The 16201-nt window shown below is 37.2% G+C and overlaps 1 protein-coding gene across 2 annotated transcripts in view; it reads left to right on the forward strand.

The window, feature by feature from the left end:
* LGR5 (leucine rich repeat containing G protein-coupled receptor 5) overlaps window positions 1-16201 on the forward strand; it is a 91198-nt gene that overhangs the window by 62175 nt on the left and 12822 nt on the right. For both annotated transcript variants that reach the window (XM_040553328.1, XM_040553337.1), the window contains exons 5-15: window positions 423-638; window positions 3381-3452; window positions 5954-6022; window positions 8513-8584; window positions 9398-9469; window positions 9574-9642; window positions 9770-9841; window positions 12640-12705; window positions 12916-12987; window positions 13927-13998; window positions 15929-16054. In XM_040553328.1, coding sequence (XP_040409262.1) covers window positions 423-638; window positions 3381-3452; window positions 5954-6022; window positions 8513-8584; window positions 9398-9469; window positions 9574-9642; window positions 9770-9841; window positions 12640-12705; window positions 12916-12987; window positions 13927-13998; window positions 15929-16054 — 978 coding nt within the window. The remainder of the gene's footprint in view (window positions 1-422; window positions 639-3380; window positions 3453-5953; window positions 6023-8512; window positions 8585-9397; window positions 9470-9573; window positions 9643-9769; window positions 9842-12639; window positions 12706-12915; window positions 12988-13926; window positions 13999-15928; window positions 16055-16201) is intronic.

The raw sequence follows: 16201 nt of genomic DNA on the forward strand, positions 1-16201 counted from the left end.
TAGCATATGGAAACCAAAGTCAGCTTTTGGCACCATGATTCAGTGATTTATAGATTCTGAAAGAGAATGTCCTGCTGAGTTTCTTATACTTTTTTGTTCCTTACTTTCAAATAATTTGGAAAGGAAACAAATTCATGCCTGATCCACAGAGAGGATCTGTTCAGAAGTGATTAGTCTGTGCTCTCAGTGAACTGACAGCTCCAAAGGAGAGCTGTCTGCAGCAAGCCAGCTGACTAGGAGACTTAGGAACACCACATGAGGTCTCAGATAAGGCTGCAAGCAAGATGGAAATGTAGAATCTCCAGGAAATGAAAGATGGATGTGGCAACCCCTACCTATCCTTGTGTTCTTGGTGATAATTTCTTGTGTAAATCCACTGTTCTTTTCTCGGAGTCAATTTTCTTTATTTCTTTTTCTCCTAGACGCCTGGATGCCAACCACATCAACTATGTGCCCCCCAACTGCTTCAATGGCTTGGTCTCCCTTAGACACCTGTGGCTAGATGATAATTCTTTGACAGAAATACCCGTCCAAGCTTTTAGAAGTTTACCAGCACTTCAGGCAATGACACTGGCACTGAATAAAATTCATTACATACCAGACTATGCTTTTGGAAACCTCTCTAGTTTGGTAGTTCTGTAAGTTTTATCGATTGCTTTTTAGCCACAATCTCTGCTTCTTTGCAGAGCTTTGACCTCCTTGTGATAAATTGCTTGAAGATGCAATGTTTAATTTAAGCATTGCTTGAGAAAACCTTTAATAATTAACATTCCTCTAGTCTCTCCCTAGTTGGCAAACAATAGGTAAATAGCTATATACACGGGTCAACTAAACCTCAGTTTTGTCTTTCAATGTTAGTATTAAACTGATGTATCTTGGGGCCATAAAGCTGCAGTTCCCTTCTACTTTTGCATCAGTCTTAATGACAATACTCCTTTACCATAAGGTCAATACTGTTTCTTACAGAAAATGTTCTTTTTGGAATACAAATTAAGTTTTCTGGCTTGCATATGTACTATAAAACAAAATTTGAAAGAAAAAAAATAGAGAAGCATATCTTTTACATCTTCTTACAGTTAAACTCACATTTGCTAAATCGCTTGTTTTGATCTAGCTTAAAAGTTTCCGTCTCCAGTAAAGAGCTATGTAAGGGATTTTTTTAAAAAAATCACCATATCTGGTCAGCAAAACAAACAGAAACAGATGAACTGTTTGCCTTCTAAGACTCCAAGGCAGCATGGACTGAATGAGAGAAGATTAGAAAAAGGAAATGAACAGAAAGCTTTCTGGGTGACTTGGAAAGAATGCTGTCCAGTAGAAACTACATATTTCCCTTCGTAGAAAGTATATGTAGTTTTGTATTTAGATATGTTTGCATACCAATACAACTAAATGAAACAGATGCAAAACCCACACCAAAATCTGGAAGGAATACTCTGGAACATGGTTTCAGTTTTTTATCTTCTGGGAATGCACCAAATGGAAAAAATTCTAGACTGGCTGGAGAAACTGAGGGGGAGAAGTTATTTCAGGATAGTTTGGAAAATCTTAGTATTATTAAAGAGAGAATAGTATATTCAAGATTTACAAGCTGTCTGAAATCATAGTCTGTAAGACACTTAGCATATTTTAGCATGTTCTAACCCCAGTGTGATCATAGAACCTGGCATTCTTCAGGGTTCTTTATTGAGCTTTATAATCACCATCTCTGCCTAGTGCCTAATATATTCATGTCAACATATAGAGCACCAATAATAGGGGGATAATAGCTACCTTGTGGCACACAATCTTTGCCCTCTATTTACATCAAGTAACAGTCTCATTCAAGTTCAAGTTTTTCAAGGAGTCATTTACCGAGCTAAACATCTCAGCAATGCTTAAGATAGAGAATGTCTTCAATGCCATTCTCTACATCCATACCAGAAATACAGTGATATGAGGACAGTTAAGAAATCCAGGAGAAAATGACCTCTTTTGATTCCCTGATTCCTTCTGCTCACTTAGGTTCCCTTATTTTAGATCTGCCCTGCTTATTTCTAGTCTTCTGATTTTCGTATTGATTAATAATTAAATCAACCCTCATGATCTACGATAACTGATATTTTTGGCCTGTCAAAATCTTTCCGTGTGGTTCTGTTTTCATTTGTTTCCTACTCTATTCAGTCTGGCAAATTTTCCACTCTTTGCAAATATGCATGCTCATTTTGCGTAGGTTTGAAGCTCGATCACTAGCAATCCAAATGTAATTGGAATTTGTAGACACTCTTCGTGCTAACTAAAGCATTACAGCTCAGTGTAGTCATTTTAAAAAGTGATTAGGTTTTTCACAGGAAAAGAAAAACCCACGAAACATCTGTATTTTGCCATTAGAAACCTTGTTTTTCATGGACAGGGAGATTCAACTTCTGTAGGCTCTGTGGTCTTTAAAATTATTTTCGGGGCAGAGTGAAGCATTGAAGGGTATGTGCTTGGCAGTTCCTCATTCACAGACCTTCTTTTCTTTTAAGTGCTACTCTCATAGTTTCCCTCCACTATGAGAGCAGAGTGACAGAATAAAATAAAGCTCTGCTGGGAAAAAAAGCATCCTCTTTAGAAATCAATCTGAAGTATCACTAAGTTCTACCTACTCACATTAATGAGCTTCACACGGAATATTTTTTTTTCTATGTCAGTCTAAAAACCATAGAAATAGGCAGCATTACCAGCCTTCACATGGGAGGTTTTGATTGAAATGTGACATGCAACTGTTTCTTTCAGTTGCTGAAAATATGAGAAAGTAGCTGTTGTTTTTTATAGTTTCAAAGGAAGGTAAGTTAAAGCACTTTGAAGATTGATTAGCTTACTCATCTCAGTGAAGCTGTGACTTGTTGTCCTGTGGCTTTGTATCTTCTTTCATTCTACAAGGCTAATGACTATTTCTGCCTGATTATCCTTCTCCTCACCTGCTCCTGCTTTGTGCCATCCCCTCTAACACCCTCTGAATATACGTCTTCCATATATACAGCTAACACTCCCCACTGTTCTTAAGGCAACATGTTAATTAACAACTGGAGAGAATATGTATACAATTGCATGGTATTTAATATGCAAACCTCAACCTAGACCTCCAGGATATACCCTTCTTAGACCATCTAGGTGGTTGTAAAAGAAATCCCATGTACGAAATCAAATTGAAGCCCTCATGGGTAGGGAGATGTCAGGAGAAAGGGGGAAGGGTTGGCGAAGGTGCCTCCTCTACATGCTCTTGCAAAAGCATGACTTGCATATACTTGGTGCATGCCTGAAAATAAGTTTCTTTTGATTGAAGCATCAAAATGTTTTGCTTAAGTCCACTGTGTGTAGTGTGCTTTCCTGACTGTGTGCTTAATGTTCCCCTGCAGACATCTCCATAACAATAGAATCTACTCCCTGGGAAAGAAATGCTTTGATGGGCTCCACAGCCTAGAGACTTTGTGAGTTGACCTCTTATTTGTTTCCTTTTTTTTTTCAGTGTTTTCATTAATATTCTGAAAGAATAAAAAATAGCCTAAAAGCTAAACGTGGTTTTTGGCTTGCCTAATCGCTACAGGATCTAAGTGATGGTTTACAATGACTCTATACAGCAAATCCTATTTTTCTACTATTAAATTAGTTTGCCTTTTTAATAATCGTTGTTGATAAATTGTTGAAAGGACATTTGAGAACTATACTGGGCATTCAAAAAGAAGTGCCTATTCATGAACAGTTATGTTTGCCTAGTTTAGTACTATTTATTTGTCTTGTTTAATCAATAAAGCTAATAGCTAGATTGGGAAACTGTCACAATGAAAATGTTTACCATTAAGAAACTGTCTCACCCTAGAGGGGGGTTATAAAATGATTTTATTTTTCTATCCCTGGAAAAAGTGCCAAATAGCCAAATTATATATGTTTTGCAAGGGAAGCAAGGAACATTTCAATTGTATCCATTTTTGTCTTTAAAGAGCTCTGATAAAGAGTAGCGCTTGTAAAGATTCAAATTGCCTCAAGTTTTTGCCATAGATGAGTGAACACGTTGTCTTATAGAGTAGACAACAGAACCCAAAAATGCTACAGGGACAATAGACCTGTGCATATCTTTCTATCTGCCACCTTCTGCACTCAGCTGAATCCTTTCCAGAGATTTCAGAGGTTTCAACCAACCAGGGCAGAACATAAAAGGCCTGGTTTGAGGAGCAAAGTATCAAAACTGAATAATGCTGGTCTAAAGGTAACTATTTTCTTTCTCATCCACAGAATTATGTACTGCTCGTTCATGTATTTTTGTAAGATCAGAAAGCAAGAAGTTTTGGCCTTTTTTTAATCACTAGTTTCAGTTGCATCGATCCCTTAGTTTTACAATTGCAGTTTTACAATTTTGATTTTTAGCCTGCTGTGAGTTGAAAGGAAGTCCCTTAGTGTAGCACCGGAAAGGGGGACAGGAAAGGAAGAAGGAAAATGTAATAGTTTGTTTTGTTTTCACAAGTGAGATTCACATGGCACTTGGTCAAAAATGGGGAAAAAAAGAACAATGGAATAAGTAATTGCAAACCCAGTCCCAGCCACCTGGCATGAAAGAGGCGAAAACACAGAGGACAATCATGAACCTGGGAATAAGTGTAGGTGCAGCCATTTTGCTGCGATAGGAGAATGCAGCACTTGCCCCAAGTGCAGTAATTGTGTACTGTATAGACCAGTTTCCAGATAGTTTCAAGCTAATCTAAAGAGATCTCAGTGTAAACGATGGACGCCAGCTTTAAAATCATTTGTTTGCATCAACGCATAGGTCTGGAAATCACATATCACTGGAGGGCAAAACCAAACCGTACGCGCCTGTAATCTCTTTTTGTCAATAAGCAGGAGAGAGAGATTTACAAGCAGGAAGGAAAGCCTTGTTGAGTTCAGACAGCAGTTTCCTGCCTGCATTACTTCAGCCTGATACTATTTCAATTTCAATCTATTGTAAACTGTGATTTGTGTTTTGCCCATTCAAAAAAGGCTTTTACTCAAGTTTTTCGGACTGTATTCCTCACAAAGCAGTGCTCAGGGAGCATTGCACTAAACAGGCACATCTCGATTTTAGTTTCAGGTGTCTCCTGAATGCTAAAGGATGCACATATCATGCTCAGGGCAGAAGTGTACTAACAGCCCTTTCAGTTTAACAGAATGAAGTCTAATTACCACAGCAGCATGAGCAGCTCTTAAAGCAGAGGTTACTACCCTAGCTAAACTACTGTTCCTACAATGTGTGTGGTTAGAAACATTCTCCATATGAATCCTGACAAAGCTTAAAATTAACTATATAGTTAATGATAAAGTTGAACTTACTGTATGTTTTCCCACTTGTTTTAGCCAGAGGAAGATTTCTCCCAATCACTTTTACCTTCCAAACTCCATTAACTCCAGTATCTCCAATTTCTTGGTCTCACAGACCATGAAAAGTACATTAGATGAAAGAAAGACTCAAGAATTAAATCTAAGTCTTGAAAGACTGAGTGAGTCAGAGGCAAATGAAACCTTAATAAAGAGATGTATTAACCGTGTAAAATTCAGCTCACGGTACAAAGTTTTTGAATATTCTGGGCAAGAGGTGTTTGTTTTGGTTTGGTTTGGTTTGGTTTGGTTTTTATTTTTTCTGTTGATAATTTCCAAGTTATAGCAAGCGATTTACAAAAGAGCAGATCCATTAGTAGTATCTGAATCCACTTTTGGCTTCTTCATTGCTAAATAGCTAGGATACAACTGAAAATAGGATGCTGATAGAAAAATAGGAATGAAAATGTGCCCTAAATAGAGTCTGTTAGAAAACATCCATATACTTCTGATGATTTATTGGCTTTTGCCTGTATGTACTTATTCAATGAATGGAAGACGGTATTTTGTTACAAATGCTAACAAGTCTATGTTGTCCTTAATGCAGCACATAACCCCAATAATACAATCTGTTTTCACACAGAGATCTAAATTACAACAGTCTGGACGAGTTCCCCACTGCTATCAGGACACTAACAAACCTAAAAGAATTGTAAGTACAGAAGTACAGCACTTACATTCGGAAGGAGGATGTTTTGTCTAGTGTGTGACAGATTCTTTTTTAATGCTGGTGATTTTATCAGTAATCCTTAAAAACTCATATTCTAGAAAGAACTAATAAACATGCCAACATGGATAAAAGATAATTTTCAACGTACAGTTTAGAGCATACAAGTTCTGAAAACTTCTATACTGCATTGTGCAGTAAATTTTTTTCAGGAACTTCATCCTTGGAATACAGTGAATAATAAACACAGTAATTCATTTTGAGTCCCAAACACAACAGTTGTTTTTTTCAAGCAATCCAAAAAAACCCCACAATCTGCTAGTCTAAGAAAAAAAAACATGGCATTCTTACTGGCCAATCAGGTTTAGATGCTATCTTCCATCCCTCCCGCACCATTAAATTAAAACAATTTCTTTTCACTGTAAATGCTCCTTTGTAACGTTGTAAACAAAACACTTCTGGATGGACAGACATAGTTTCTGTAAAATAATGTCAACAATGAAAAGAAACCAGCCAAGTTTATTGTAAGAAACAGCTGAATTCTAAAAGAATGAATGAAATATTCACACGTTGTACACACAATGTACACAACGGTGTGCATGTTCAGAATTCTTTCCATGTGAAGTATTTACCACATTACCGGTACCATCAGCATCGAGATTTACAAAAACTAGGTAACATAGCAATTGGATGCAGTTGTAGCACTGTTGCATCACAAGCTGATGATAAAGCCACTTTAAATAGGGACCTGGGATTTTTTTCCAAAGCAGGGAATCCCCAGGCAGCGTTGACTCCAGCTCGGTACCTCCCGTGCTAGTCAGGAGTGTGGCTCTGGAGGAGGGAGCAGAGGGAGGTTCAGCTCATTGCAGGCGTACCTTACCAAGGGGGTTTCTGGGCCAAGCCTTGTTTCTCTCTCAGAGTTGGTGCCTGGGCTGAAAAGACAGAATGTGGCATTTTGTTTGTGGCTTGGAGACACCAAGGCAGCCTCTCAGAGCTGGAGGGCTGGCCAGCGAGTCAGAGCCAAATCAGTTTGTCCCAGAGGCTCTGCATTTTGCAATCTCAGCTGTAGGGGTGGTTCTCTGCAAACTAAGTGGGTATAACTGTTACCCAAAGTTAATGCCTACATAACGTTTGCCAGATTGAGTTTTGAAAATACCTGTAGGACAATTTTTCCCACTGTGGCCTTACTAGTCTTCTTACCTGGAGGTTCAATTAGCTCTAAGCAATTTTCCTCATGCACATGAACTGGCAGGCTATAACCTAGCTTTGGTTTGGGCAGGGTGTATCACTGGTGAGCAGCGCCACAGGGCAGAGGCTCTCTTCCAACCAGTTCAGAAGCTCTCTAGACTCTATTTTGCAGAAATGCACCAAAATCTACTCCTGGCTGAAGTCAGAGTGGTGATGAGGGGCCAGACAGTGCCCTGGGAAGCAGTCATGCCGTTTGCTTAGCTTTTCTGCCATGCAGGGAATCCCAGTCAATACAGCCACAAAACCAGTCTCTTTGCTGGTTCTAGGTGAAATGGGATCCTCATATTGCTTGGATTTTGCATCTGCATGGATGCAGCTTTTATTGCATGCAGAAGAACAAGGGATTCAGAGCCTTGCAGCGTCTCATCAGCAGTAGCATGATGACTAAACAAGTGAAACCAGTAATGCTGTCCAAGTAATGACCAAGTGTGCTTGCATCAGTAAACAATTTGAGGCTTTCTAAATGTATAAATTTAATCTGGGAAGCCTTTTTCATACCCGACTGAACTAATGGGAGTTTCCCACACAAATCATCATTGTTCTTTTGAAACCTTAGTTGTTTCTTTTGTTTTTCACAATGGAGAATTACTCGTATGAATAAAATCCAGTGACTAATGATGAGACAAAGAGTTGGTCCTCTATCCAGCAGTCACAACTACGTTGGATAGTTTGTTCGTGTCCACATCTAAAATATTTCAACATAAAGTTGGTTGTGGGAGACTTAATATAACGTATAAAATCATTTACTTGACAAATTTGTGTAATTCATTATTATCTCAGCAAAAAAAAAATAGTTGCAGTTTAACAAGCACGGGGAATATATATATATGCTGTTTTATTGTTATTTAATTTTAATATTTAACTGTTAATTTTATTATTTCATGTGTCTATATTTACATTACATATACATACACATATATTCATACATACATGACATACAGCTATGAAGCACTGTTGCCTACTGTGAGCGTCTGAAGTTTAAAATGCCATTTTGCAGTTTACTTTATCTGAACGGCACTCTCATTTAGAACAGTGCAGAAGTCTAACTATTTGCTTTACTTTTTCTTTTGCTTTTTTTTTTCAGTTCTATCTTCCCCAGAAAACAAGGATATACCCTTACACGCAAACACTTTCCTTATTACAAACAAAAAACAATGTGCATTGTGAATACAGATTATGCCTTCACAATTTTTTTCTTTACTGTGTAAACCATTTTTTCTTTTGTAGGGGATTTCATAGCAATAACATCAAATCAATACCTGAGCGTGCATTTGTGGGTAATCCATCACTTATTACAATGTAAGTGATAACAGTTTATTCAGTGACTCTTCCTGGTAGAGCATGTGGAACTAAACACCATATTTGTGGCTATTTATCTGATAGATCTTTTTGTGAGTGTAACATACAGTAATGCAAGCGAACAAGCTTATATCTTTCCAACCTCATGGAAAGAGTGGCAGTTTGCATACCCTATTTAAAGGGAGTGAGTACTGCTGCCTTAGCCTTGACCTTTCAGTTGAACTATTCCTTATAGGTCTCTTCGTTTTACTGGCAATGTAGAAGATAGCAAAAATTACTCCTGATGGATTCCAGTCTCAATTCCCATGGTTTTACATGAGAATACTTGAGAATTGTCAAACCTCAGATTAAGAGATTGTAAAACAAATTTATTAAAAATAGTGACTCATCTTGAGCAGTGTTATTTTATGAGTAAAAGCAGCATGGCTTCAAAAACACAGTGGAACTCAAATGCGATGGATGGTCAACCTCCTCCAAGTGTGTGAAGTTCTGACTTCTTCACCTGCTAACTTTGTCTCATGTCATAACAAAGTTCTTCGTCTTTGGATTTCAATGTATGCAAACCTGGGAGAAAGAGGAGATGGTTTTTTTTTTGGCAAGCTTCTGGTTTTAAATTCAAGGAGACTGACTACTTCAGTATTCAAAATATGGTTGATGGACTTAGGCTAGTGGATGAGAAAAAGCCCAGAGGTGCACCAAGTCTGTGGCTGAGAATACAGAGTATACTCACTTGCATATAATACAATTATGTAATGTGTTCTGAATATTTTAAAATATTTTTTATAAAATGCCTTTTTCGCTTTCTTTTTACAGACATTTTTATGATAACCCCATCCAGCTTGTTGGAAAATCTGCTTTTCAACACTTACCAGAACTCAGAACTCTGTATGTGTTTAATTTTGTTTTAATTGTCTTTATATGTTGCAACGTTAGAGCTGTCCCACACATCCCTCAACACAATTATATTGAAATGATGTTTTAAATTCTAGGACTTTAAATGGTGCTTCACAGATAACAGAGTTTCCTGATCTGACTGGGACTACAAGTCTGGAGAGTTTGTAAGTGCTAAAGCAATATTTTTGCTTTGTTTTATATTTTTGGATACTATTTTTTCTAAAGAATGTTGTAAAAAAAATGTTTTACAATCTCTAAAAAGTAATTTTTTTTTATAAATGCTCTCAACAGGACCCTCACAGGAGCACAGATCACCTCTCTCCCCAAATCAGCTTGTGACCAGTTACCTAATCTCCAAGTGTTGTACGTTTCAGTAAGATTAATAACATTACAGTAATGCAAAAGATTAATGAACAAACAAAATCAATATGATTTTGAAATTACCCAATTGCTGCTATTTCTGTGTATCACATTAACTGCCTAGGAATTCAGAGCAGGGAGCAATTCCTCATGTTACTGAAAAATACCAGCCTCCAAAAGTTCACAATCCACGTACCAGTCAGGATTTCCCATACATTGTTGGAAAAGATAATTAATTTTCATATTTTTGGGACGGCTTAAAATGGTTCTCGATTTTCTTTTAAAAACTGCAGAGCTACATGGCCTTATTTTCATTCATTCTATGTCTCCTATAGTGTTTTCTTTTCTTTCTGAGGCAGATAACTCAGTGAAGTGAATGGAAAATATAACTGAGTAAGGAGTTTAGCTTTGAGTACTTTTTATGCTTCTCTTTTAGTTTCTTTTCCAAACACACACAAGTAGTTGACTGAAATTTTAATAGACTATTATTTGGCATAGTTGGGGCATACTTCTTATACCAAATATCCAATATTGTTTTAGCTTGAAAATGTCCTTGGAGTTTGCTTAATCACTAACGAAAGTAATCATTGTGTCCGCTTCTTTGAGATTCAGCCAACAGCACTTTCCTCTATGTATTACATCACTAGGAATGCATTTGATATTGCTTCTCTGGCCAACATTAAAATAACACTAATTATAACACATTATTTGAATACCAGCTTGGATGTCATGAACATTTCCAGAAAAATTAAGTTTTAGTTGATCAATATAATCATTTCCAGAATGATAAAAGACAGAAACAGTCTGTTGCCAGAAGGAAGTCTGCACACAGACTTTCTTTTGAATATGCCCTGTACTATTCAAAAACAATAAATAATCTCTAAAGTGAAGGCAAATAAATACAGTAGCAATTAATAAATTGTACAGTTCATGGAAGAGCAGAAGCCTCCACTGAAAATTCACATCCCATATTTTCAGGTATCACCCAATATTATTGAAGCTGACATTTAAAAGGGCAGGGAACCAGTTTGGCAGCCATGTCATGTACACAGAGTTGCTTTTTCCCCATTCCCATCAGACTGGAACAAACATGCCACATTTTACAATGTGTACACAAGTTCACATTTAAGCTTACAGATGAGTTTTGCCTGCACCATGAAGTATAAGGGTGTGCTGAACCCAACCAGTTACTTGGAGACAGTGACCTTGAAGCAGCCTCCTGGCTCAGTTACTGCAGAACACCCCTCTCTGAGACACAAATCCTACAAGCACAAACACTGCTTGGAAAGCCAATTTGTTTATCCTACCTAGCCACCAGTGCTTCCAAACGTGGATGAACAAACACAGAGACTTCCCAGGTGCACCTGTAGTAAAGGTATATCTGAGAAGGTGGACTCCTCTCAGCACAGTTGGATACACGCTTCAACAGAAGAGCCATAACCCCTGGCCCTCTGCTGCTGCCAAGAGCATCATTTATTAACAAAGAGACAAAAAATCCCCACCCATCTTTTACCTTGGCTTAGAAGCTTCCAGCTCACTTGAACTCTCTGGCATGTCTGATCTGGACCACAGAGTACCTGTGAAGAGCACAAAATTAGGGGCAATAACCCTGCTGTTACAAAAATGTGTATATATTAATGGTAGCCTTTCTGCATAGTAAAAGCAGAGTGGAACTCATTAAAATCAGGCGCTGTTGTTACTTGCACCACTTTCACAAGTCAAATATAGAATCTACAAAATGCTCCTATCAGAATAGTAATTGTGAAAATAATTTTTTTTTCCAGAAAGTAAATGGGTAGATGTGATCCAATTTTAAAGGATTTGAAGCAGGAATGATAAGAGTTTTTTTGTTGATAATTTTTTTTTGATAATATTTGTTGATAATATTAAATAATTGTGAAAAAGGACATTTTTTGTAATTATAGGTATAAGGTTTTACTCTATATTCTTTCCACCAGCAAAATTCCAATTCAGTTTTCCCCAAACAAGATGTATATATACGATGAAACAATTGAGAGTGAGAAGGGGAGGGGTGTATGGTTCTTTTCCTTTTTTTTTTCCCCTCCAATTTCTGCAAATTGCCTGGGCTTGTTTTTGATTAGTTAGATTATACTATAAATCAGTCCAGATGTTTCAGTTATTCTGTAATTTGTTGAGTTTTGGCTCAAGTCATTTTAAGAGTTTTTTTCTCCCATGTAGTGATTGATTTCAAAGTTAGTTCCAATATCTTTAACCACATCACTCAGTTATAAGACATAACAGTTCTCAGGATCAGAGGCAGTACTGCTTAATTAAAAGTGTAGAACAGAAAGCTGATTACAGTTCATTGTGATTATTGCCAGAAAAATATAGGATATTCTCTGACAAAATGTGAGTATCTAGTATATATATGTATATGTGTATTTAATAGATCATTTAAAAAGGTTTAAATATTTGTCAAGTTAAACATGATGAACATGAAGTCTGTGATGCAAAGCCAGTACTCCCTTGAAGCAGACTGCTGATATTGTTACTGTAAAACACTCAGAAGTCTATGCTTCAGGCAGGAAATTGTCAGACAATGCAAGGCATTTGCAAAAGTAGGATATGGAGTTCATACATCCTACCTTTTCCCCTCATATCTCCTTCTCAGTTAGAAATAAAAATCTGACAGATGACAGGTGATAATTGAGTCCACTCATTTCTATTCTCCTGTAAAAACAAGCTATTTTAAATTGAGCATGAAGAGACACAAGGAAAGGCAATCTTTTTCTTTTGATGTTACTTTGAATATTAATCTTTTCTTCTCTTGTGTATTACAGGGATCTGTCTTATAATCTGCTGGAAGATTTACCCTGTTTTACTGCATGTAAAAAACTTCAAAAAATGTAAGCTTCAAACTATTCTAAAATGTCTAACAAGAGTCATCTGTATACAAATTTGCTTGAGCATCATTAATTTGGTTACTGCTGACCAATTTGACATATCCCAAATACATACCCTTACAATGCACCAGAGTGGATCATAAATAGTCTGAATTACCGTGGAGCGTCCTCCAGGTGCCTTTGAAACTGAGGAGATTCTTATTGCTATTTCAGTGACTTGCATCATAACGAAATTGATGAAATCAAAGCAGACACCTTTCGGCAGCTGGCTGCTCTTCGTTCTCTGTGAGTACGGCCCTAGCAGTGGTTCACTTGAGTTCTCAAAAGCATGGGGCATATTTACCATCTATTCATTGTCTGTCCACTGTTTGCCCCAAAACATCCTTGTTTCTATTTCTCCTTGCTTTGATCTTTCATCCGTTAAGTCATAACTGTGAAAGCAGAATAAACACTGTGAAGCTTAGCATCTGCAGCAATGAATTCAAAGATGTAAACTTCCAGCTATAAAAGCTGTTACTTGTGAACATTTCTGACAGAGGTGGAGAGAGATACTGAGCCAAAACTAGCATCTGATGGGAGGTTCACGTAAGAATCATCTCCAGGGAGCATGAAATCTTTATAGAGAACACTGTTCTCTATAAAGAAGAACAGTAAGAAGTAGATTTCAAACTTGTATGTGTTTCTAGTATTCACATAGACACAGTAGAATAATTTTGTTGGGAAATTACTTTTGTAAGTTTTTACTTTTTTAAGTTTTTGAAGAATCAAGCCCATCTTTTTCTTTTTTTTTTAATTTAGTTGCTTGCAGGTGTTTTTTATTATTTTTTTTTTCAGGGGTGGTGAAGATTGTTATTAAGAAAATAAGCCTATTGACAATGGATTTGCTGTTCCTAGTCATGTCATGAGGGCCTCTTAGAAGTAGTCCATTACCCCACTCCTCTTTCTGCTGCCTTAACTGTGAAGCAGGCTGAAAACAACAGAGTTAGACTGTAAAAGTCATTAAGTTTTAGAGAATGTTGTCACCTTAGTAACTAACACCACTAACTGCCTAACATAATTTGAAAAAAATGTAAAAAGTTTTTGCAGTTTGAGATATGTAGAAGTTTATTGAAAATATTTGCATGTAATTAATACCTTTTTTATATTTAGGCACCCTAATCAAGTGTATGAAAACTTCCATATTCACTCAGTGGGTATGTAATTTTCTACTCACTTTTCTTGTAGGGATTTAGCTTGGAACAAAATTAAAATTATTCACCCCAATGCCTTCTCTTCTTTACCATCTCTGATCAAACTGTAAGTATTTATATATCTTTTACATTTAAATTTTCACATTTTTCTTGCAAGAACATGCAAAAATTTTGTAACTTGGTGCCCCACTCAGCAGAAATCGAGGCTTTCTCTCTCTATTCTAATCTTCTGATGTGTTGAATCCATTTCTAAATGTCTTTTTTCTTGTACTTCACTAACTCCCATAGGTATTGTGGAGAAGCTTCATATACCAGAGTGTAATCACAGTGATTGGGCTCCAAGAAATATGTCATTCTACCTGTCTTGCTTCTTTGAATTTGTTAGTAGTTCAGTCTCTATTATCAGCAATGCAGATACCTTACTAGTTGTGTATGAGGACTAGGGAACTGGATTCAAAATTAAATTAGAAACATTTTCCAGTAAGCATCTTTATTTCACTGATTCTTCTTTGATGGAATAGTTTTTCTTCTTTAGTAACTTCAGCCAGAGAAGTTAGTGGTCAAACCATCAGAATCCAAATTGCGTATGCCTTATTCACAAGCATCTGTCTTTAAAAATTTTTCCTGCTTCCTACTGTCATTGCAATACCTCGTTAAGGTACCCCCTGAGGCAGTGGATGCATGGGGAAGACATGAAAGAAAATTCCTCTGGAGTCATCCTACTCCAAAGTTGTTCACAAAGACATACAGATAATCCAGTAGTTGGATTTCAGAGTCATGGGAAACACGCATTTGGAAAGGGGTATTATTTTTTGTTAATGGAGGAAGCCTCCCCTCTGAATGGTGCAAAATCCCCAATATTGCCTATGGCATTCCTTTTTGGGTTCCTCCTCAGTGCTTTCGTACAGAAGAAGGGGTGAGGGAACATCATGCTGCCAGCAATAAATTCTGCATTTGTTCAATAGCACCAAACAGTCACACAAAAGTAAAGAAAAAAAGCCTTCGAACACACAGAGTAAACCAGTGGACCGAGTGTTACCTGAAATGCTAGTCTGTTGCCCTGGTCTGACTGAAGTCAGTGGTAGATTTAGCCTTTTCAGCAGGACCAGAATTTCACTTTTGGTATTTAACTGTGTTGTGAGCAGTAGGACACACACATGCACAAACACAAGTGCACTATACCAGAAAAAGTAGAAGACCAGTCCATCAACATATCTCTTATTTTATGACTAGCCCTTTAGATTTAGATAGTCCTAGAGACAGGAACTTTTCAATCCACCCTTGCGTCGGACTCCCCTTCTTTCTCCTTCTTGAGCATTAACCATCTTACGTATTGCAGTGTAGATTAGTAGGAAGAGGACTGAAAAGGCTTATACGGTAAATGGAAGGGATGGAGAGCAATACAGAAGAGAATACATCTGAGCTTCCCCCTCTTTGATTACTTTACCATTTCTCCTTGATCACAGTCACTTTTCCATTCACCTGTTTTACTTTGCCAAGTTATGTCTCTGTATTCATCTGCATTTTCTCAGCTCCTCAGACAAACCTTAGCATAGAAATATCACCTTCACTCTCTCCAGCCCAAACCTGTCCTACTCTGAAGTGCACTTCTTCACCATACACCTGAGCTCCTCCTTGTGTAGATTTCAGCGCAGCCATGCCCTCTCGTATCCCACTGATTTTTTTAGGGTGGGGGAAATTGTTCTGGTATTGGCTCCCTTTGATTCAACAGTCCATTTAATTATTTTTAAACTCATTTGCTGGTCTCTAAACTTGTATTTGAATGCTTAGAGTTAAAATTTGACAACAGAGATTATTCTTAATGAGTGCTAGGTATATACTACTAGCTTTGTGCTAGAGACATATGTGTATACTCCTGAGTGTTGCTGCAGCTTTGCTTTGCTGACTGGGGCCTCTCTAATGCATTCATTTTTTATCAATTTAGAATAGTATAGTCTGTTTTTCCAACATGACTCTTCTAGCACTGAAGAAAAAAATGAGAACCTGTAAGCTGATTTTTATTTGCTGTTATGCAGGGATGTGTCATCCAACCTTTTGTCCTCTTTTCCTGTGACGGGGCTACATGGTTTAACTCATTTAAAATTAACAGGAAATCATGCCCTACAAAGTTTGATATCATCTGAAAATTTTCCAGAACTCAAGTGAGTATATCATTAAAACTAATAAGCCACATTTGTGTTCATGTGCAGTGGAAGGTGTGTCAGTGTGTAAGGCATGTTGCTTCGTATTGTCAGTCTTTGATCTGTGGTATTAAAACTAAAGCAAATATGATAAAAATGATAGAGTTA

The sequence above is a fragment of the Cygnus olor genome, chromosome 1 (assembly GCF_009769625.2).
Source record: "Cygnus olor isolate bCygOlo1 chromosome 1, bCygOlo1.pri.v2, whole genome shotgun sequence".
Classification (NCBI taxonomy): domain Eukaryota; kingdom Metazoa; phylum Chordata; class Aves; order Anseriformes; family Anatidae; genus Cygnus; species Cygnus olor.